The sequence below is a fragment of the Schistocerca serialis genome, chromosome 7 (genome assembly GCF_023864345.2).
Source record: "Schistocerca serialis cubense isolate TAMUIC-IGC-003099 chromosome 7, iqSchSeri2.2, whole genome shotgun sequence".
Classification (NCBI taxonomy): Eukaryota; Metazoa; Arthropoda; class Insecta; order Orthoptera; family Acrididae; genus Schistocerca; species Schistocerca serialis.
In genome coordinates, this window is record NC_064644.1 from 247,737,295 (window position 1) to 247,759,486 (window position 22,192).

Below are 22,192 nucleotides of genomic sequence, written 5' to 3' on the forward strand. Positions count from 1 at the left end.
AAGTAACTGGAAGTAAAGTCTGTTGCCTGCAGCTTCAGTAAATGACACAGATTGACACTGAAGTTAACCTGCATTTATGTCCTACAAATCTATGAATACAAAGCATTTAGTACACTAGTAAATAGTAAGGAAGGGGAATCTCCATATGTTCAGATGTAGACAATAGGGATTATAGGCACACAAAAACATTAAAAGTTTACAAATGGTTCAACAGAGATGCACTGAGATAAACCTGTGAAATTCTACTCCAGGTTATGAACCACCTCACTTATTCTCATAAGAAAGAGGAACAAATGAGAAACAGTACACTACAATGGATGTAAGTAAACTAATCTGATATCAGTTTTGAATTTTCCCACCACAATTTTATAGGATAATATATAACATTTTTGTGCATGAGGAAATAATCAATTGGGTTAGCATAAGGCACATAAACAGGACTGAAAACTTTGCCAGGTTACAAATAAATCATTTTTACACATGCACACATTCTCTCTCTCTCTCTCTCTCTCTCTCTTTCTCTCTCTCTGTACAGTTACAGAATGCCAGCTGAAGGCACAGTGCCAGGAATGCAGCTCTGCAGCTTGACTGGGGTGGGAGGTGGTTGTGTCAGGTGATGGAGTGTCCTTTCTTTTTGCCATCAAACCCATCATAAAAGAGAGCCTTTGGGGATGTGGGATGAGTCAAGTTACACAATAATAAGCAGTAGCAACCACTGCTGGTTACTTCTGTAAAGTATATTAGCAACAGATTATGACTAGTATGAATCCTATCAAACTGATAATTATAGTAATTAATCCTAGATTGTTTAGGGGAGAAGGGAGGTGCAAAATAGAAGCAAAGTTTGTGATGTGGTAGATGGCTGGAAGGGAGGCAGCAAGTGCACAGAGTGGGAAGCAGGAAGAAGTGATAGCACTTGCGCAGGATAGGAATATGACATGGGTACCAACACTACTGGGTTTGTGCAACAATGGCAACATAGTGGATTTGGAGGAGGTGTCAGAACAGAGAATGTCGAGACTGGAGGGCGAGAGGGAGGAGATTCGGGTGTGGATGCAGAATGAGTCAAGCAGGGTAGGGGTGGGTTTGGGGCAGGTGTGTAGTGGAAACTGTGGACAGGAATGAAAGATACAATGCAAGGACAGCTCTCATCAAAGCAGTTCAGAAAAACTGATTTGGTGAGAAGGATACAGATGGCACAGATCATAAAGCAACATTTCAAATCAAGCCATTGAAACTGAATAGCACTTCATTCCTTATATATCTAATTAGATCCTCACACACACTGCTTCTCCTTTAAGGGGAAGATATACAAACAAATGGCCATGGGCACCCACATACCACTGACTTACACCAATTTTTCTGTGGGCTCTCAAGAGAAAACATTCCTTGCCCCAAAAACTCCAAACCCCCTTGTCTTGTTCATGTTCATTGACAATGTTTTCCTGATCAAGGTCCAGAGTCAAGAAACACTATCCTCATTCCTCCACAGCCTGAACACTTCTCCCCCATTTGCTTCCTGTGGCCCTCCTCAGTCCAATGTGTCACCATACTGGATGTTGTCACATTTATGTCCATATTAACAGTACACCTACATTTTGATAGCTGTCGTTCCTTCAATGTCAAAAGACACTTTCATATATTCTGGCCATCCATTGAGTGCAGTGATAAGAATTCTCTTACCCAAAAATCTTGAAGGTCTCACTAAGATCTACACAGACAGGCATTGTCCACTGAGCCCAGGTCACTGAAAGATTTTCCATGCCATATCCTCTAATCGCTCAACCACTTCCAAGGACCAGCTGCAAAGGAGCACTCCAATCATCATCAGTATCACCCTGGACTGTAACAATTGAACCCCATTCTAAGCTGGAGCTTTGACTACTTACCATTATATTTAAAAAATGAGGAATATGCTACCCACAGTCCTATCCACCCCTCTCAAAGTGCTGTTCCATTGCCCACCCAATTTCCACAATATCCTGGTTCATCCTCATGCCACACCCACTCTCGTCTCATTGTCACATGGGTCATATCCACATAGAAGATCCAGGTGCAAGGAATATCTGATATGCCCAGCCAGCACATCGTATTCTGGTCCTTTCACAAGTTATCCTATCCTATCACAGAGTGGGTCACCTGCGAAAGCACTCATGTCATATATCAGCTCTGTTGCAATTTCTGCACAGCATTTTTGTGGGAATGACTACCAGACACTTGTCACCCACATGAATGGCCACATCTAAACTGTGGCTAAAAGGAGTTGACCATCCAATGGGGGAACACACCGAGGAGGACAACATACTTCAATGGCTACTTTACAATCCATGCCATCTGGATCCTTCCCTCCAACAGCAGCTCCTCTGAATTGCATAGATGTGAATTGTCCTTGCAACACATCCTTCACTCTTGTAATAGTCCAGGGCTCAACATCTGGAAATCCCCTGCCGCAGAATCCTAATTTCACTTATCCTGCACCTAAGCCCTCTTCCCTACAGTCTCTCCTTCCTCTGTTCAGTCACTCTCTGCCAATTCATTCCTCCACATCATCATCATTATGTGCTACATGAGCTCACTAGTGTCAGTGGCCATATCACATTCCCATCCCATGCTCCTGCTGTCTCTCACTCCCACATCCTAACTATACCTCACCAACCCTCTATCCTACTCCCTGACTTTCTCCCCTAGCTCACTACACCCAACACAATTCCTCACACCGCCTACCACACAAGGGGCCCGGGATTGATTCTTGGCAGGGGACTGGGTGTTGTGTGTCCTCCATCATCATTTTCATCATCATTGACCCATAAGTCGCCAAAGTAGCATAGACTAAAAAGGACTTGCAATACGGTGGCTGAACTCCCCAGCACGGGGCTTCCCGGCCAACAATGCCATACGATCATTTCATTTCATTTCAATTCCTCACACCAGTCAAACAACAGAACTACAGTCCTGAGACTGAGTTGCCAGCTGGCACAATTTAGCAATATAGGTGTGTGTCTGTGTGTGAGTATGCATGTTTGTGTATGTGTAATCTAGCTCAGAAAAGGATCCTTCCACAACCTAGCATGTTTTCAGTCTTGTTTGTGTAGCTGTCAAGAACTCATCTCTAATATTCAGTGAGTTGGCACCTTCAGTCCCAAATTACTTACATTCTACCAGAACTTCCCATTATCAAATCCTTAGTTTTATGTCCTTATAGATTAATTTCTCTTCAGCTTTGCTCTAAAATGGCCAGAAATGGATTTTAACCCATAAGTATTCCAGTCAGCACAAAACATTTTGGCTGTCTTACAAATTCCTTCAACTGGCCATAGACAGTGCAGTGCCAACAGAAATTGCATTCATGTCCACCAATGTTCATACAAGTGATGATTCAAGTGAGCAATGAGTACACATGACAGAACATCATAGTAGCTTTTCCTTGGCTGTTGGTCTGCAGACCAATTTATAAGTGGATGTACCAGCAAGTTCATGCAGTTCATTGTCTGTTGTGAATTGTTCTGATTTTCTCCTTGCTGCTCTATAAACAACTTACTTCTTTTCTACATACTTAGATTCTCTTGATATGGAATGCTCACACTGGAAATAACTTTAGGCTGCAATGCAAGGACTTTTTAATTATCTCCCCAGATACTCTGCACAATGATGATGGCAAACTAGTATAGCAGGAACCATACAGATCTTTATAGTGACTGTAACTATTGGTGTGCTATGCTTTCTTTGAGGAAATATTGTGTTTGCAAAAATTTCATCAAATTCAAGTCTCCTTGGATGTGAATCCCGTCTCATAACTACTACAGCATGACTGTTACAACGGTGAAGAACAACAATTTAGTCAGAATGTTCTGCATATGGAACATGTAACATATAAAACCCTTTTGTGGCAGATTTAGTGAAGTCAAAGCAAAGGAGAAAATATATATATTTCTATACAACACCTAGGAATGGACAAAGGCATTGGGAGAACATACTTGAGTCATGAGAGTATGATAGACACCACTAGCAGTAATCCCTCAACTGACTCTGCTTTGCTCTTCACGAAATAATACCGTTGCAACAAAAATCATAAAATAACGTACAGTATTACTTCAGGCCATGAAACAATCAACAACAAAAATCTATGTTTAAAAGGCAAAAATAAGTAAAAATATAGTGAAAATAATGCTCTGAAAAAATGAGAAATACGTAAGATCAAAATTTTGTTTTCCTGTTCATTGAGCATGCTGTGCTCAGCAATACCTTCTACCACTAGGTGGCCAACTCTGCTCCTCATCAGTTTGGCGATTTCCATTTATTCGGGAGAACAATTAGATGGTGGCCATACCCCGATAAAATGCTGTGTAAAAATTACAACAGAGGAAGTATATAATATGACAGTTCTCACATGTGGCCTTGCATCTGACTGTATAGGATAGGACAGGATAAGCCTGTGAGGGGACCAGAATAGGATGTTCCGGGTGGGTATATAGGTAAGGTCTTGCACCTGGGTCTTCCAAAGGGCTATGACTGATGTGATAATGCAATGGCAGTAAGTACAATCACAGTATAGGCTAGTATATTATGTAGATTGGATAGTCAGTGGAATACCACTTTGGAAGGGGTGGGAATAACTGTGGGTAGGGCATTCCTCATTTTGAGGCATAATGATAAGTAAAAGCCATGGCTGTGGGATGCTGGGAATGGTTAGAGAATTTGGGGCCCATATGGGTACATATGGCATGGGAAATCTGTCTGTGGACTAGGTTTGGGTGGTAAAATTTATCACTGGAGGCCTTAATAAGACCTTCAGCATACTGGAAGAGGGATAGTTTGCCACTGCAGATGTGCCATCCACAACTGACCAGACTATATGAGAGAGACTTTTTAGTGTGGAAGGTTGACAGCTATCAAATTGCAGTTACTGTTGACAGGTAGTGGGCTTCATAAAGACAGATGTGGAGGTCAACATTCATGATGGCAACAAATCGGACTGAGGAGGACCAGGTGAAGCAAATGGGGGAGAAGGTGTTGAGGCTGTGCATGAATGAGTTGAGAATGTCTTCACCCAGCATCCAGATCATGAAGATATCACAAATGAATCTAGACCAGGAACAAACAGGGCGTTGGGGACTATTGGTCACTAGAAGAGTTTCCTCTAGGTAGCCCACAAACTGGTTGGTAGGAGGGTGCGATGCAGATGTTCACGGCTACGGCATAGACATGACTGTATATATTCCTCTTAGGTAATGACCATGGTCTAGGGGTAGGGTCTTTGATTAGTAAGCAAAACACACTGGGTCCTGAGTTCGAAACATGCCACTGCTTAAATTCTGAATAAAAACACAATCAATGGCAGGCAAAGACATTCCATACAACAAGTCATTCTCATTCTGCCAATGGCCTTGGCAAAGAGGGCAGAGGAGCAGACAGGGTTTCATGGCAACCTCTTGCCCTTGGGACAGGAAACTGCACCTAAAAGGCAGAAGAATCAGCGATGACCAATAGCACAAGGATTCACAAGGCAATGGAAAGCATTGCATAAAAGGTGGAACATGGCATCTGTAATTGGGAAAGTATAATGATGATCTCTCCATTGCCAAAAGATTCTGGACTAGGTCCCATTCAGATTTTTGAGACAGGACTGCCATGGAAGAAATAACCATGAGGAAAAGAATAACTAACCAACAAAAAGTTGCATTCTACAAGTCTGTGCATGGAATGTCAGAAGTAAGACTGTGGTGGGGAAGCTAGAAAATTTGAAAAGGAAATGGAAAGGCTCAATCTAATTGTAGTGAGGGACAGTGAAGTGAAATGAAAATAAGAGAAGGATTTATGTTCATACAATTGTTGGGCAATATCAACAGCAACAGAAGATGGTATAACAGGAGGATATTCATTACAAACAGGAAGGTGGGGCAGAGAATGAGTTACTGTGAACAATTCAGTGACACAATTGTTCTCATCAGAACAGACATCAAACCACTACCAACAGCAATGCTACAGGTATACATGCTGACATCACAAGCAGAAGACAGAGAGACAGAGAAAATATCTGAGGATACTGAATGGGTAATTTAGCACGTAAAGGACAAGAATGATTTAATAATCATGAGGAGTGGAATGCAGCAATAGGAGAAGAAATACATTACAGAGTTATGGGAGAGTATTTGCACCAAATACACTGTTCAAAAAACACAAATGGATGAGATATACTTGGAAAAGGCCCGCAAACATGGTAAAATTCCAGAGATTCCAAAATCGTATATGGGAATGTAAGCCATATCCAGGAACAGATATAGACTCAGATCACAATTTAATAATGATGAAGTGTAGATAAGTTTAACTCATTTGGATCTGGAAGAATAAATGTGGAAAGAAATGAGATACTGAAGTATTGAAGAATGATGAAACACATTTGAATTGCTCTGAGGCAGCAGATACTGTGATAGTGAATACTACAGTAGGCAGCTCAGTTGAAGAGGATATGTCTAACAAGGCAATCACAGAAGTTGGACAAACATAGCTAGAAGAAAGGTACTGCAAAGAACCCTTAGATAATGCAAGAAATACTTTAATGACTGAAAAAGGATGGAAATGCAAAAATGTCCTGGGAAAAACAGAAATATGGCAATAAAAGTCACCAAGGAGTTAAATAAATAGGAAGTGCAGGAAAGTCAGGGTGAAATGACTGCAGGAAAAATGTGAAGAATTCAAAAAATAAATACTGATCAGAAGGACTGATTCAGTATACAGAGAAGTCAAAACAATCTTCAGTGTAATTAAAAGCAAAAACATTAATATTAAGAGTGCAATGGAAATTGCACTGTTTAACATAGAGGAGAAAGAGGAGACAGGTGGAAAGTGTACACACAAGGCCTTTACCACAGGGAGGATTTATCTGATGACAGGATGGAAGAAGAAATGGGATTTGATGTGGAATATATAAGGGTTCCAGTGTTGAAGTCAGAGTTTAACAGAGCTTTGGAAGACTTGCAATTGAGTAAAGCCATGATAACAATCCTTTCGAATTTTTAAAATCACTCGGGGGAGCGGCAACCACACAATGATTCAAGCTGGTGTGCTGTATCTATGAGACTGGAGACGTACCATCAAGACTTTCACAAAAAGATGATCCACACAATTCCTACAACAATAAGAGCAGATAAGTGTGAGAAATTTCACACAATAAACTTAATATCTCATGCATCCAAGTTGCCGACAAGAATAATACACCGAACTATTGAAAAGAAAGTCTAGGCACTCTTACATGAAAATCAGTTTGACTATCAGAAAGCAGTTCAAAAATTCTGAAAGACTTTCTGGGACATTATTAACCTTCTAATGTGCAAATCTGAAATATACATAGTTATTAAAGTATGATGTTAGCACTAACAAGGATTCTGAAATTTTGAAACTGTTTTATTATGAGGTAGCTGTACCTGCAAGTGATTTTTGAGCATGTCTATGTCTTGCTTGTTCACGACGTTGTGCTATTTCCTCTGCAGTCAAAGGTCTTGCTTGGTTTTCAGGAAGATTTTTCCTCTCCACCTGTAATTAATAGTGTTATTACCTAAAAAGTTTATATTTTGAATTATTTAAATTAACCACAATTTTTCAGCTTACATTTGAAACAGTCAGTTACAGTAAAACACTAAAGTCTTGGGATTATTGTTACATGGGAATTTCAATTGAAATATGTGCACAGAACATTTGAATGCAAAATTAAGCAAAATCTGACACCTATTCTGTACAGTGACAAAACAGTAAATAGTGTTTATCATGCTTACTTTTGTTCTCAATTTAAATATGGAGTCATATTTTGAAAAGACTCAGATGAAATCACCAGTACTTTCAGATTACAAAAAAGGGTCATTAGAATCACGGATACAAACCTAGAATGTCAAGAAAACATTATGGTAACTAATATTTCATTTAAAACAATTTATTTTTATTCACTATATGACTGAAAAAACATAGAATTTAGATAACAATATATATAATATAAAACTTTAGAAATAAACATCCAGGGTATTTATATAATCTATGTGAGTCACCAGCAAGAAGTCTTCTGGTCTACCATTGTATGATGTTGTGGGGCATTCTTCGGTGATTAGGTTAGATTAGATTGGATTAATTATTCATTCCATAGACCCACAAAAGAGGGGATCCTCCTGGGTGTGGAATATGCCAGATAAACACATTACAAAAATGTAAGCAGAAAAATTTGAGTTTCATTAATTTTAATTATCCTCAGTCAATAAACATTAAAATTAAGTACATGAATTAAAATTAAACTTCAAATATTTACAGGTTTAATACCTACATCTGTTTTCATTAAATCCATCATTCAGACATTTGCTAGTTTCTTGGCTATTACAACCAAGTATTGTCAAAAATTAAAATAAATTATTCATTTCAATGATCCTCAGTTAAGAACAGCCAAATTATGTACAAGATTTAAAATTAAACTTCCACTATTTACAGACTTAAGGCTTACACATGATTTCCATACACCCACCATTCACACAGTATGTGGTTATTTGGCTGTTACTACCAAGTATTGTCAAAACTTGAAGTATAATAAATTTTCGTTAAAATGGTCAACTGCACTTGTTGAGAAATTCATGGATGGAATAGAAGGAGTTGGTCATCAAAAATTCTTTTAAATTATGTTTAAATTGTGCCTTGTCTGAAACTAAGCTCTTAATGGTTGCTGGTAACTTATTGAAAACATGCGTTGCTGAATACTGGACTCCTTTCTGGGCAAGAGTAAGTGATTTTAAATCTTTATGTATATTGTTCTTATTCCTAATATTGATACTGTGTACCAAGCAGTTAGTTGGAAAAAGAGATGTATTATTTACAACAAACTTCATTAAGGAATAAATATACTGAGAAGCTGCAGTTAGTATGCCCAATTCTTTGAATAGGTTTCGACATGATGTTCTTGGATTTACACTACACATTGCTCTTATTGTATGCTTCTGTACTCTAAAAATGTTTTCTCAGTTTGTGGAGTTACCCCAAAATATGATACCATATGACATAATGGAGTGAAAATAAGCGAAATATGCCAGTTTCTTATATTTATATCTCCTATGTCTGACATCATTCACATTGCAAACACAGACTTGTTTAAGCACTATAGCAGTTTGTTAGTATGTTGCTCCCAACTGAATTTATTATCAAGTTGTAATCCCAAGAATTTAACTCTCTCAACTTCTCCTATTTCCATGTCATCATATTTTATACACACACTAGGAAGTTCTGAACTGCATATAGTGGGTCTTTTCAAAGTTTAATGACAGTGACTTGGCTATGAACCTCTTATTAATGTCAGTACAAATTTGACTAGCTGCCCTTTCTAAAGTTATATTTGATTGCAATGTTTGTATCATCTGCAAATAAGACAAACTTGGCATCTGGTAATGTAACATGTAACATGTCATTAATACAAACAAGAGAAAGTAGTGAACCTAGTATGGAACATTGGGGAACACCACATGTAATTTCTTACCAGTCAGATGATGTCTGACTGCCTACTGCTGAAGTGTTACGTAATGACACCCTTTGTTTTCTATTAGTAAGATATGACTGAAACCACTTTACAGCGCTACCAGTGATGCCATACTATTTTATTTTACTTTTTTAATTTACTTAAAAGAATGCTGTGATTCACACAGCCGAAAGCCTTTGACAGGTCACAGAATATGCCAGTTGCCTCTAATTTGTTGTCTAGCAAGTTAAGGACATCTTCACTGTAAGTGTAAATAACCTTCTCAATATCAGAACCCTTAAGAAGCCCAAACTGTGAGTCTGACAGTATTTTCACTAAGGTGCTTAAGTAGACGCTTGAACATAACCTTTTCAAAGATTTTTGAAAAAGCTGACAAAAGTGAGATCGGTTGGTAATTTGACGGCATTTCTTTGTCCCCTTTCTTGTGGAGAGGTATAACTTCAGCATATTTAAGCCAGTCCGAGAATGTTCCTGTGATAAGTGATTTATTACACAAATAACTTAAGATATGACTAAGCTCACATGAACACTCTTTTATTAACTTTGTTGATATGTAATCATAACCGCTAGAATGCTTTGACTTCAAGGTTTTTATGATGGAGTCTATTTCTTTGGGTGAAGTATGTGTCAATTCCATTTTACTGAGATTGCTTGTGTGCATTGGTCTCAGATATTCCATTGCATTATTTACTGAACCTGACAACCCCATGCTAACAGTAACAGAGACAAAATACTTGTTTAAATGGTTTGCAACACAACATGCATTTATTACCAGGGCTTCATTTATTTTTAGAGCTATTTGTTCCTCCTCATTTCTGATCTACTTGTCTCCGACTTAACTATATCCCATATTTCCAGAATGAGATTTTCACTCTGCAGCGGAGTGTGCACTGATATTCCTGGCAGATTAAAACTGTGTGCCGGACCAAGACTCAAACTCGGGACCTTTGCCTTTCTTGGGCAAGTACTCTACCAACTGAGCTACCCAAGCATGACTCAAGCCCTGTCCTCACAGCTTTACTTCTGCCAGTATATCGTCTACTTCCTTCCAAACTTTACAGAAGCTCTCCTGCAAACCTTGCAGAACTAGCACCCCTGAAAGAAAGGATATTGCGGAGACATGGCTTAGCTACAGCTTAGGGGATGTTTGCAGAATGAGATTTTTATTCTGCAGCGGATTGTGCACTGATATGAAACTTCCTGGCAGATTAAAACTGTGTGCCAGACCGAGCTTGGGTATCAACAGGACACATTGTCATTGAAAAAGTGTTATGATGATCTCTCCATTGGCAAATGATTCAGGGCTAATCCTCCATTCAGATTTTCAGGAGGAGACTGCCAAGGGGGGAGGCGACCATGAGAAAAAGATTGAGTAACCAATAAAAGGTTAATATTCTACAAATTGGGCATGGAATGTCCAAAGTTTGAACTTGTTAGGGAGGCTAGAAAATCTGGAAGGGAAATGTTAAGGCTTTATCTAGATAGAGTTGGAGTCAGTGAAGTGAAACAGAAAGAAGGCAAGGATTTCTTGTCAGGTGAGTACAGGTTAATATTAACAGCAGCAGAAAATGGTATAACAGGAATAGGATTCATTATGAATTGGAAGATAAGGCAGAGAGTGAGTTACTGTGAACAGTTCAGTAATAGGATTGTTCTCATCGGAATGGACAGCAAACCAACACCGATGATGATAGTTCAGGTATACATGACAATGCCACAAGCTGAAGATGAAAAGATACAAAAAGTGTATGAGGATATTGAAAGGGTAATTCAGTATATAAAGGGAGATGAAAAACTAATAATCATGAGGGACTGGAATTCAGTTGTAGGGGAAGGAACAGAAGAAAGAGCTAGGGATTGGTAGCAGGAATGTGAGAGCTGAAAGGCTAATTGAGTTCTGCGACAAATTTCAGATAGTAATAACAAATAGTCTGTTCAAGAATTATAAGTGGAAGTGTTATATGTGGACAAAACTTGGAGATTTCAGTTAGGTTACATCATGGTTGGGCACAGATTCCAAAATCAGATGTTGGACTGTAAGGCGCATGCAGGAGCGGATATAGACTCAGATCGCAATTTAGTAACAATGATGAGTAGGCTGTAGTTTAAGAGACTAGTCAGGAAGGCTCAATGTGTAAAGAAATGGGATACGGAAATACTATGAAATGAAGATATGCTTAAAGCTCTCTGAAGCTATAGATAGTACGATATTGAATACCTCAGTAGGCAGTAGAGTTTAAGAGGAATGAACATTTTTAAAGGCATTCACACAAGTAGGAAACAAAAACATAGGTGCAAGGAATGTAACTGTGAAGAAACCATGGGCAACAGAAGAAATACTTCAGTTGATCGACAAAAAAAGGAAGTATAAAAATGTCCAGGGAAATTTAGAATTACAGAGATACATGTCACTTAGGAATGAAATAAATAGGAAGTGCATGGTGGCTAACACAAAGTGACTACATGGAGAATGTGAAGAAATCGAAGTAGAAATGGTTGTTGCAAGTAATGACTCAGTATACAGAAAAGTCAAAACAACCTTTGTCAAAATTAAAAGCAAGGGCAGTAACATAAATAATGCAATGGGAATTCCTCTCAAATGCACAGGAGAGAGCAGGTAGATGGAAAGAGTAGACTGAAGGCCTAATTAAGGAGGAAGGACTTGTCTGATGACGAGGGAAGTGATGGGTGATCCAGTATTAAAATAAGAATTTAAAAGAGCTAAAATCATTGGGGGAAGTGGTAACAAAATAGACTATTCACTTTTGTGTGTAGAATGTACGAAACTGGCAATATTCTATCAGACTTTCATCCACACAATTCCAAAAATTGAAAGAGCTGACAGGCATGAGAATTATCACATAATCAGCTTAACAGCTCATGCATCCAAGTTGTTGACAAGAAAAATACACAGGCGACTGGAAAGGATAACTGAGGATTTGTTAGATGATGATAAGTCAGGCTTTAGGAAAGTTAAATGCACTAGAAAGGCATCTCTGACATTGCGGTTGATAATGGAAGTAACACAGACCGAAAGCCAAGAAATTTCATAGGATTAGTCAACCTGCAAAAAGTGTTTGACAATGTAAAATGGTGCAAGATGTTCAAAATCCTGAGAAAAATAGGCATAAGCCACAGAGAAAGGCGGGTAATATACAATATGTACAACAACCAAGAGGGAACAACAAGTGCACAGATTAAAAAAAGGTGTAAGACGGAGATGTAGTCTTTTGCCCCTAACATTCAATTATACATCGAAGAAACAATGTTGGAAATAAAAGAAAGGTTCATGAATGGGATTAAAATTCTAGGTAAAAGGAGATAAGTGGCAAGATTTGTTGATGACATTGCTATTCCAGTGAAAGCGAAGAAGAATTACAAGATCCGCTGAACGGAATGAACAGTCTAATGAGTACAGACTATGGACTGAGAGTAAATTGTAGAAAGACAAAAGTAAGAGAAGTAGCATGAATGAGAACAGCGGGAAACTTAACATCAGAATTAGTGATCACAAAGTAGATGAAGTTAAAGAATTCTGCTACCTAGGAGCAAAATAATCCATGATGAACAGAGCAAGGAGGACATAAAAATTTATGGAGATTCATAGACAAGATAAGTCTCTTAGTGTCAAACTTAGGAAGAAATTTCTGAGAATGTACATTTGGAATACAGCATTGTATGACAGTAAGATATATATTGTGGGAAAACCAGAACAGAGAATAGAAGCTTTTGAAATGTGGTACTGCAGAAGACTGTTGAAAATAGTGGGTACTGACAAGTAAAGAATGAGGAGGTTCTTTGTAGAATCAATGAGGAAAGGAATATACGGAAAACACTGACATGAAGAAGAGACAGGATGGTAGGACATCAGTTAAGACATCACGGAATGGTACTAGAGGGAGCTGCAAATGGTAAAAACCATAGAAGAAGACAGAGAGAGGAATACGTCTAGCAAATAATTAAGGACATAGGTTGCAAGTGGTACTGTGAGGTGAAAAGACTGGCACAGGCGAGGAATTCGTAGCAGGCGGCACCAAACCTGTAAAAAAAACCTTATGATTCAAAAACGAAATCACTCTCTCTCTCTCTCTCTCTCTCTCTCTCTCTCTCTCTCTCTCTCTCTCTCTCCCACCCCCCCCCCCCCACTGCCCCCCCTCCCATACACACACTCAGGCCTGAGTCTTCCTCTACAATGTTTATCCCCCAAACATCCTTCTCATTACTTCCCATACGCGTTTCGCCTAATCTTGTTCTAAGGCATCATCAGTAGAATCTATAAGGATGCAGTTTTGTTAGTTTTAGATTATGAAACAGTTCACATTGCGATCTTTTTGTAAGAAAGTAATTACTTACAATTTACTGATCTGTGTTTCCTCACATCTGGTCTGGAGGTCACACTACCACTTTTATTACTGCCATATAAGCACAGCTTTGCGTTCTGACCTTCTTCACACTGTTCACCATGTTTCTCATTCTTTCCTGTGGTGTACTATGTTCTTTTGCCACTCGAAAATAACTATTTTGCTGGACACTGCTTTTCACAATGTAAATATTGTGACACAATTATGTGTTTTCCTCTTTGGCATGTTTACCTACTTGTTGCCAACCTAACAAAGTACGAAGTATATGTTCAAGACTAACTTCTATTCATGAGGTTTATACCTTGTGTGTGTGTATGAGAGATAGAGAGAGAGAAAGCCGACAAGTGCCCCCCCCCCCCCTTTTTTTTAGGGGGATGGGGAAGGTTGGTGGTTTGTATGTTTGTATTTTATGGTGTTGCGCTAGCTGTTAGCAAGTGGTTGAAAACTTTGGTGACAGCGGACTTGATTTTTCGTTTCAATATTCTGTGGAGGGGTTTCTGGATAAATGAGTGTAAAAATGTTGGGTGGTATTATTATTACATTGGACAGTATTATTATATTGATTCTCTTTGGGAGTGTTGTTCTATTATTTTATCTATCAGTGTAAATAATGAATCGATTGGCATGCATACTTGGTCATTCAACAGGGTTTTTCTTTCTGCTTTGGTTTTCTGTATGTGTTGATTTTCTTGCACGGTTAGTAGGTGCGATCCTAATTATTTTCATGTCATCTTCTGTAGTGGTTGGTTTGTGGTCATGTTCTCTTAGGTGTTCTGCAAATGTGGAGTGGTTTGTCCCATATTTCCAGGCTCTCATGTGTTCTTTGTATCTGACATCAAAAGTTCTACCTGTTTGTCCCATGTATACGCCTTCACAAGTGTTACACTGTAGTTGATATATAGCTGCTTTCTGGTATATGTATCTGTTTATTGACAGTTTTGGAGTGTATTTTTGTATAGAATTGTCTGTTGTGTATGCTACGTTTATTCCCTGTCTTTTGAAAATGTTGGTGATTTTGTGGGTGAGTTTGTGTTTGATGTCATTGTATACCATCTTGCGTTTTCTTTCATTTTTTTCTGATTATCATGTGTAGTTGTTATGGGACTGCTTGTTTGTTTTTGGTTCTGTTGTGTTGTTGTCTGTGGTTTGGTGCTTTCAGCTTTTATCTTATTTTTAATTTCATTGTTTAGCTTTGTGACTGTATGATTATTGCAACCACTATTTTGTGCTATCTGCATTATTATGTCCAGCTCTTTTTGGTAGCTTTCTTTGGTGAGTGGTACTGTGTTGAGTCTATGGAGCATTTGTCGAAGTGCTGCTTGCTTTTGTCAGTATGGGTGGTTTGAGGATTGGGGAATGATAATGTCTGTTGCTGTGGGTTTATGGTAAATTTCAAACATATGGTTATTGTTATGTTTTTTATTGTTATATCCAGGAAGTTAATTTGGTTGTTCTGCTCTCTTTCAACTGTGAATTTTATATTTTTATGTATCTTGTTGATGTCAGTATGTAGTTTTTCAATTTTTGTTTGTGGTTAACCTATTAAGCAAAAGATGTCATCCATATACCTGAACCAATATAATATGTTGTATTCTTTTGCTACTATTTTTGTGAAAATGATCAGTTCAATGTGGTTTACAAAAATATTTGCTAAGGCCTCTGAAACCGGGGACCCAACTGGTAATCCATCTTCTTGTAAATAAAATTCATTATTGAATTGGAAGTAATTTTGTTCTGTAATGAGCTTACCAGAGAGGACATTATCATCGTTGATAAAGAATGTCCGTCCTCAGAGACCAAAAACAGGAAAAGTTAACGTAATATTGGTAAACTGCAGGAGTATCCAGGGCAAGGTTCCTGAATTAGTATCTCTTATTGAAGGAAATAGTGCGCATATAGTATTAGGAACGGAAAGTTGGTTAAAACCGGAAGTGAACAGTAACGAAATCCTAGACACAGAATGGAATATATACCGCAAGGATAGGATAAACGCCAATGGTGGAGGAGTATTTATAGCAGTAAAGAATTCAATAATATTCAGTGAAGTTATTAGCGAATGCGAATGTGAAATAATCTGGGTTAAGTTAAGTATCAAAGGTGGGTCAGATATGATAGTCGGATGCTTCTATAGACCACCTGCATCAGCAACCGTAGTAGTTGAGCGCCTCAGAGAGAACCTGCAGAACGTCGTGAAGAAGTTTCGTGATCATACTATTGTAATAGGGGGAGACTTCAATCTACCAGGTATAGAATGGGATAGTCACACAATCAGAACTGGAGCCAGGGACAGAGACTCTTGTGACATTATCCTGACTGCCTTGTCCGAGAATTACTTCGAGCAGATAGTTAGAGAACCAACTCGTGAAGCTAACGTTTTAGACCTCATAGCAACAAATACACCGGAACTTTTCGACTCCGTGAATGTAGAAGAGGGTATCAGTGATCATAAGTCAGTGGTTGCATCAATGACTACAAGTGTAATAAGAAATGCCAAGAAAGGAAGGAAAATATATTTGCTTAACAAGAGTGATAGGGCACAAATCGCAGAATATCTGAGTGACCACCAACAAACGTTCATTTCTGAGGAAGAGGATGTGGAACAAAAATGGAAAAAATTCAGAAACATCGTCCAGTACGCCTTAGATAAGTTCGTACCGACTAAGGTCCAAAGCGAGGGGAAAGATCCACCGTGGTATAACAATCATGTACGAAAGGTACTACGGAAACAAAGAAAGCTTCATCATAGGTTTAAGAGTAGTCGAATCATAGCTGATAAGGAAAAGCTGAACGAAGCGAAAAAGAGCATAAAGAGAGCAATGAGAGAAGCATTCAACGAATTCGAACATAAAACATTGGCAAACAATCTAAACAAGAACCCTAAAAAGTTTTGGTCATATGTAAAATCGGTAAGCGGATCTAAATCCCCTATTCAGTCACTCGTTGGCCACGATGGCACCGAAACAGAGGACGACCGAAGAAAGGCAGAAATACTGAATTCAGTGTTCCGAAACTGTTTCACTGCGGAAAATCGTAACACGGTCCCTGACTTCAGCCGTCGCACGGACGCCAAAATGGAAAATATTGAAATAAACGATATCGGAATTGAAAAACAACTGCTATCACTTAGTAGCGGAAAAGCATCCGGACCACACAAGATACCCTTAAGATTCTACAGTGATTATGCTAAAGAACTTGCCCCCTTTCTATCAGCAATTTATCGTAGATCGCTGGAAGAACGTAAAGTACCTAGCGACTGGAAGAAAGCGCAGGTCGTTCCCATTTTCAAGAAGGGTCATAAATCAGATGCGAATAATTATAGGCCTATTTTGCTTACGTCAATCTGTTGTAGAATAATGGAACATGTTTTGTGTTCTCGTATTATGACGTTCTTAGATAATACAAATCTCCTTCATCATAACCAACATGGATTCCGCAAACAGAGATCATGTGAAACTCAGCTCGCCCTATTTGCCCAAGAAATTCACAGTGCCGTAGACACTGGCGAGCAGATTGATGCCGTATTCCTGGACTTCAGGAAGGCATTTGATACGGTTCCGCACTTACGTTTAGTGAAAAAAATACGAGCTTACGGAATATCGGACCAGGTTTGTGATTGGATTCAGGATTTCCTAGAAGAAAGAACACAACATGTCATTCTTAACGGTTCAAAATCTGCAGATGTAGAGGTAATTTCGGGAGTACCGCAGGGAAGCGTGATAGGACCTTTATTGTTTACAATATACATAAATGACTTAGTTGACAACATCGGTAGCTCCGTGAGGCTATTTGCAGATGACACGGTTGTCTACAAGAAAGTAGCAACATCAGAAGACTCGTACGTACTCCAGGAGGACCTGCAGAGGATTAATGCATGGTGCGACAGCTGGCAGCTTTCCCTAAACGTAGATAAATGTAATATAATGCGCATACATAGGGGCAGAAATCCATTCCAGTACGATTATGCCATAGGTGGTAAATCATTGGAAGCGGTAACGACCGTAAAATACTTAGGAGTTACTATCCGGAGCGATCTGAAGTGGAATGATCACATAAAACAAATAGTGGGAAAAGCAGGCGCCAGGTTGAGATTCATAGGAAGAATTCTAAGAAAATGTGACTCATCGACGAAAGAAGTAGCTTACAAAACGCTTGTTCGTCCGATTCTTGAGTATTGCTCATCAGTATGGGACCCTTACCAGGTTGGATTAATAGAAGAGATAGACATGATCCAGCGAAAAGCAGCGCGATTCGTCATGGGGACATTTAGTCAGCGCGAGAGCGTTACGGAGATGCTGAACAAGCTCCAGTGGCGGACACTTCAAGAAAGGCGTTACGCAATATGGAGAGGTTTATTATCGAAATTATGAGAGAGCACATTCCGGGAAGAGATGGGCAACATATTACTACCGCCCACATATATCTCGCGTAATGATCACAACGAAAAGATCCGAGAAATTAGAGCAAATACGGAGACTTACAAGCAGTCGTTCTTCCCACGCACAATTCGTGAATGGAACAGGGAAGGGGGGATCAGATAGTGGTACAATAAGTACCCTCCGCCACACACCGTAAGGTGGCTCGCGGAGTATAGGTGTAGATGTATTAATGTGTGTATTTCCTTAATCTGTACATCGGGGAGTTGACTATAAGTTTTCAGGTTCTTATCTATGATTTCTATTGTTTTGGGTACTGGTATGTTGGAATACATCCTTTCTATATCAAATGAGAAGAGTGTTGCTGTGCCTGGGATTTTCATATATTTTATTTGTTATATTAGCAGTGTAGTGTTTTTAATGGTTCTGTCTTCTTGTACTTTGAAATTTTCAGACTAATTTTAACATGTATCCTGCAAGCTTATACATGGGGGATTTTCTGAAATCCAGTACTGGCCTCACAGTCTCTCTCTCTCTCTCTCTCTCTCTCTCTCTCTCTCTCTCTCTCTCTCTCTCTCTCTCTCTCATACACACACACACACACACACACACACACACACACACAATGTACGAGGGCAGTTCAATAAGTAATGCAACACATTTTTTTTCTCGGCCAATTTTGGTTGAAAAAACCGGAAATTTCTTGTGGAATATTTTCAAACATTCCCGCTTCATCTCGTATAGTTTCATTGACTTCCGACAGGTGGCAGCGCTGTACGGAGCTGTTAATATGGCGTCTGTAACGGATGTGCGTTGCAAACAACGGGCAGTGATCGAGTTTCTTTTGGCGGAAAACCAGGGCATCTCAGATATTCATAGGCGCTTGCAGAATGTCTACGGTGATCTGGCAGTGGACAAAAGCATGGTGAGTCGTTGGGCAAAGCGTGTGTCATCATCGCCGCGAAGTCAAGCAAAACTGTCTGATCTCCCGCGTGCGGGCCGGCCGTGCACAGCTGTGACTCCTGCAATGGCGGAGCGTGCGAACACACTCGTTCGAGATGATCGACGGATCACCATCAAACAACTCAGTGCTCAACTTGACATCTCTGTTGGTAGTGCTGTCACAATTGTTCACCAGTTGGGATATTCAAAGGTTTGTTCCCGCTGGGTCCCTCGTTGTCTAACCGAACACCATAAAGAGCAAAGGAGAACCATCTGTGTGGAATTGCTTGCTTGTCATGTGGCTGAGGGTGACAATTTCTTGTCAAAGATTGTTACAGGCGATGAAACATGGGTTCATCACTTCGAACCTGAAACAAAACAGCAATCAATGGAGTGGCGCCACACCCACTCCCCTACCAAGAAAAAGTTTAAAGCCATACCCTCAGCCGGTAAAGTCATGGTTACAGTCTTCTGGGACGCTGAAGGGGTTATTCTGTTCGATGTCCTTCCCCATGGTCAAACGATCAACTCTGAAGTGTATTGTGCTAATCTTCAGAAATTGAAGAAACGACTTCAGCGTGTTCGTAGGCACAAAAATCTGAACGAACTTCTCCTTCTTCATGACAACGCAAGACCTCACACAAGTCTTCGCACCCGAGAGGAGCTCACAAAACTTCAGTGGACTGTTCTTCCTCATGCACCCTACAGCCCCGATCTCGCACCGTCGGATTTCCATATGTTTGGCCCAATGAAGGACGCAATCCGTGGGAGGCACTACGCGGATGATGAAGAAGTTATTGATGCAGTACGACGTTGGCTCCGACATCGACCAGTGGAATGGTACCGTGCAGGCATACAGGCCCTCATTTCAAGGTGGCGTAAGGCCGTAGCATTGAATGGAGATTACGTTGAAAAATAGTGTTGTGTAGCTAAAAGATTGGGGAATAACCTGGTGTATTTCAATGCTGAATAAAACAACCCCTGTTTCAGAAAAAAAAATGTGTTGCATTACTTATTGAACTGCCCTCGTATAAACCTCATGAACAGAAGTTAGTCTTGAACATGTACTTCGTACTTTGTTAGGTTGGCAACAAGTAAGTAAACATGCCAAAGAGGAGAAACACATAATTGAGTCACAATATTTACATTGTGAGAAGCAGTGTCGGGCAAAATAGTTATTTTCGAGTGGCAAAAGAATATAGTACACCACAGGAAAGAATGAGAAACATGGTGAACAGTGTGCAGGAGGTCAGAACGCAAAGTTGTGCTTATATGGCAGTAATAAAAGTGGTATTGCGATCTCCAGACCAGATGTGAGGAAACACAGATCAGCAAATCATAAGTAATTACTTTCTTACAAAAAGATCATGATGTGAACTGTTTCATAATCTAAAACTAACAAAACTGTATCCTTATAAATCCCACTGATGATGCCTCAGAACAAGATAAGGCGAAATGCGAAGTATTTATATCCTTGCTGCGGAAGATGGCCACGCAAACAAACTTGTTCCTTCTCATTTCCTAATCTAATTCCTTGATGTCTCCGGATGTGTTCAATCAAATGATCCCTTTTTTTTAGTTAACTTGTGAAACACTCTCTCTTTTCACTAATTCAGTTTAGTACCTATTCGCCAGTATTTGATCTAGCCATGTAATCTTCAGCATTCTCCTGTAGCACCATATTCTCTTTGTGTCTGAACTGTTTATGGTCCATGATTCATTTCCCTAAAAGGTTACACTCCACACAAGTACCTACATAAAAGACAGTTAAATTTGTACCGTATTTACTCGAATCTAAGCCGCACTTTTTTTCCGGTTTTTGTAATCCAAAAAACCGCCTTCGGCTTTGAATCGAGTGCAAATTAAGCCGAAGTTCTGAAAAATGTTGGTAGGTGCCGCCACAACTAACTTCTGCTGTTGAATATATGAAGCACTACATAGGCATGCTATGCAGGCACACAAATAAATACTGGTGCCAAAACTTCTGCGACAGCAAATAAATTAAAAACAAAAAAGGTGGAAGACGAGCTTTTTCCTCTGCCCCGAGTTTCGACCGCTGCCTTTTCATACATTATCCAACGAAGTAAATACAAATTCCATATTGTTCATCTTCAAATGTAGCAGCAATTCAATGTACTATGAAAACCCGACTGGCAAGACTGGGATGTTTGCCAACATGGGCAACTCTATGTTCTGAATATTTTCCTACCTGTGAGAAGAGATGGTTGTTAATAGGAACTTTTATGAATTGTGAATCACATGCAGTATTCTCTTCACCATAAGAATAATACGAATATAAACATTTTTCCATGTATTCTTTCATGTTTGCTGCTATCTCATTTAAATCCTGTCTGCCTAATAAACTTCAAAACTGGAGTGAGCCAACAGCAAATGCGGAAGAATATATGTATCATGTTATGTTTATATTCGTATTATTCTTATGCCTAATAGTGATACAGTCAGAAATGAAGCACGACAATTGACTAGATTTTTAAATCTAAGATGATTCTAATTTCAGTGCAGAATGTAATATACTAAAGAGGTGTCTGCAAAGATTTTCAAATGGAGAAAAATTTTCGCTAAACTCTCATTCAGAACATCATCTACCACACGCAGTCTATTATTTGGTTCTTGTTGATCATTATCAAAGAAAGCAGCGGTGTAAGTAACAACAAATAGCAATCTCTTGCCATTGTTTCACTAATGAGATGATTCTTCTCTGTTTTTTTTTTTTTTTTTGTTTTTTTTGTAAGCAGCAGTAGCGTGCACAAAAGCAAGTCATGCCGCGAGCGGCGACAGGCCGTAAACATTCATTATCAGAATGCGACAACAATGCATGACACAGTACAGTAATGCATTTTGAGCTTAGAGTGACCTAAACACCTATAACAAAGAGAATGGCACTTATCAGATCAAAGAAAAATAAGCAATCTATTCAAACCAGATGAAGCACGTGAAAAAGGATGGTACCCGTATAAATACGGACAGAGCGCCTGACGCATAGCAATGGTTATCTG

At 39.3% G+C, this 22,192-nt stretch overlaps 1 protein-coding gene across 2 annotated transcripts in view; it reads right to left on the reverse strand.

Annotated features, from left to right (window-relative positions):
• Positions 1–22,192, reverse strand: part of LOC126412527 (elongation factor-like GTPase 1) — a 593,784-nt gene that overhangs the window by 487,764 nt on the left and 83,828 nt on the right. For both annotated transcript variants that reach the window (XM_050082167.1, XM_050082166.1), the window contains one exon: positions 7,422–7,530. In XM_050082167.1, coding sequence (XP_049938124.1) covers positions 7,422–7,530 — 109 coding nt within the window. The remainder of the gene's footprint in view (positions 1–7,421; positions 7,531–22,192) is intronic.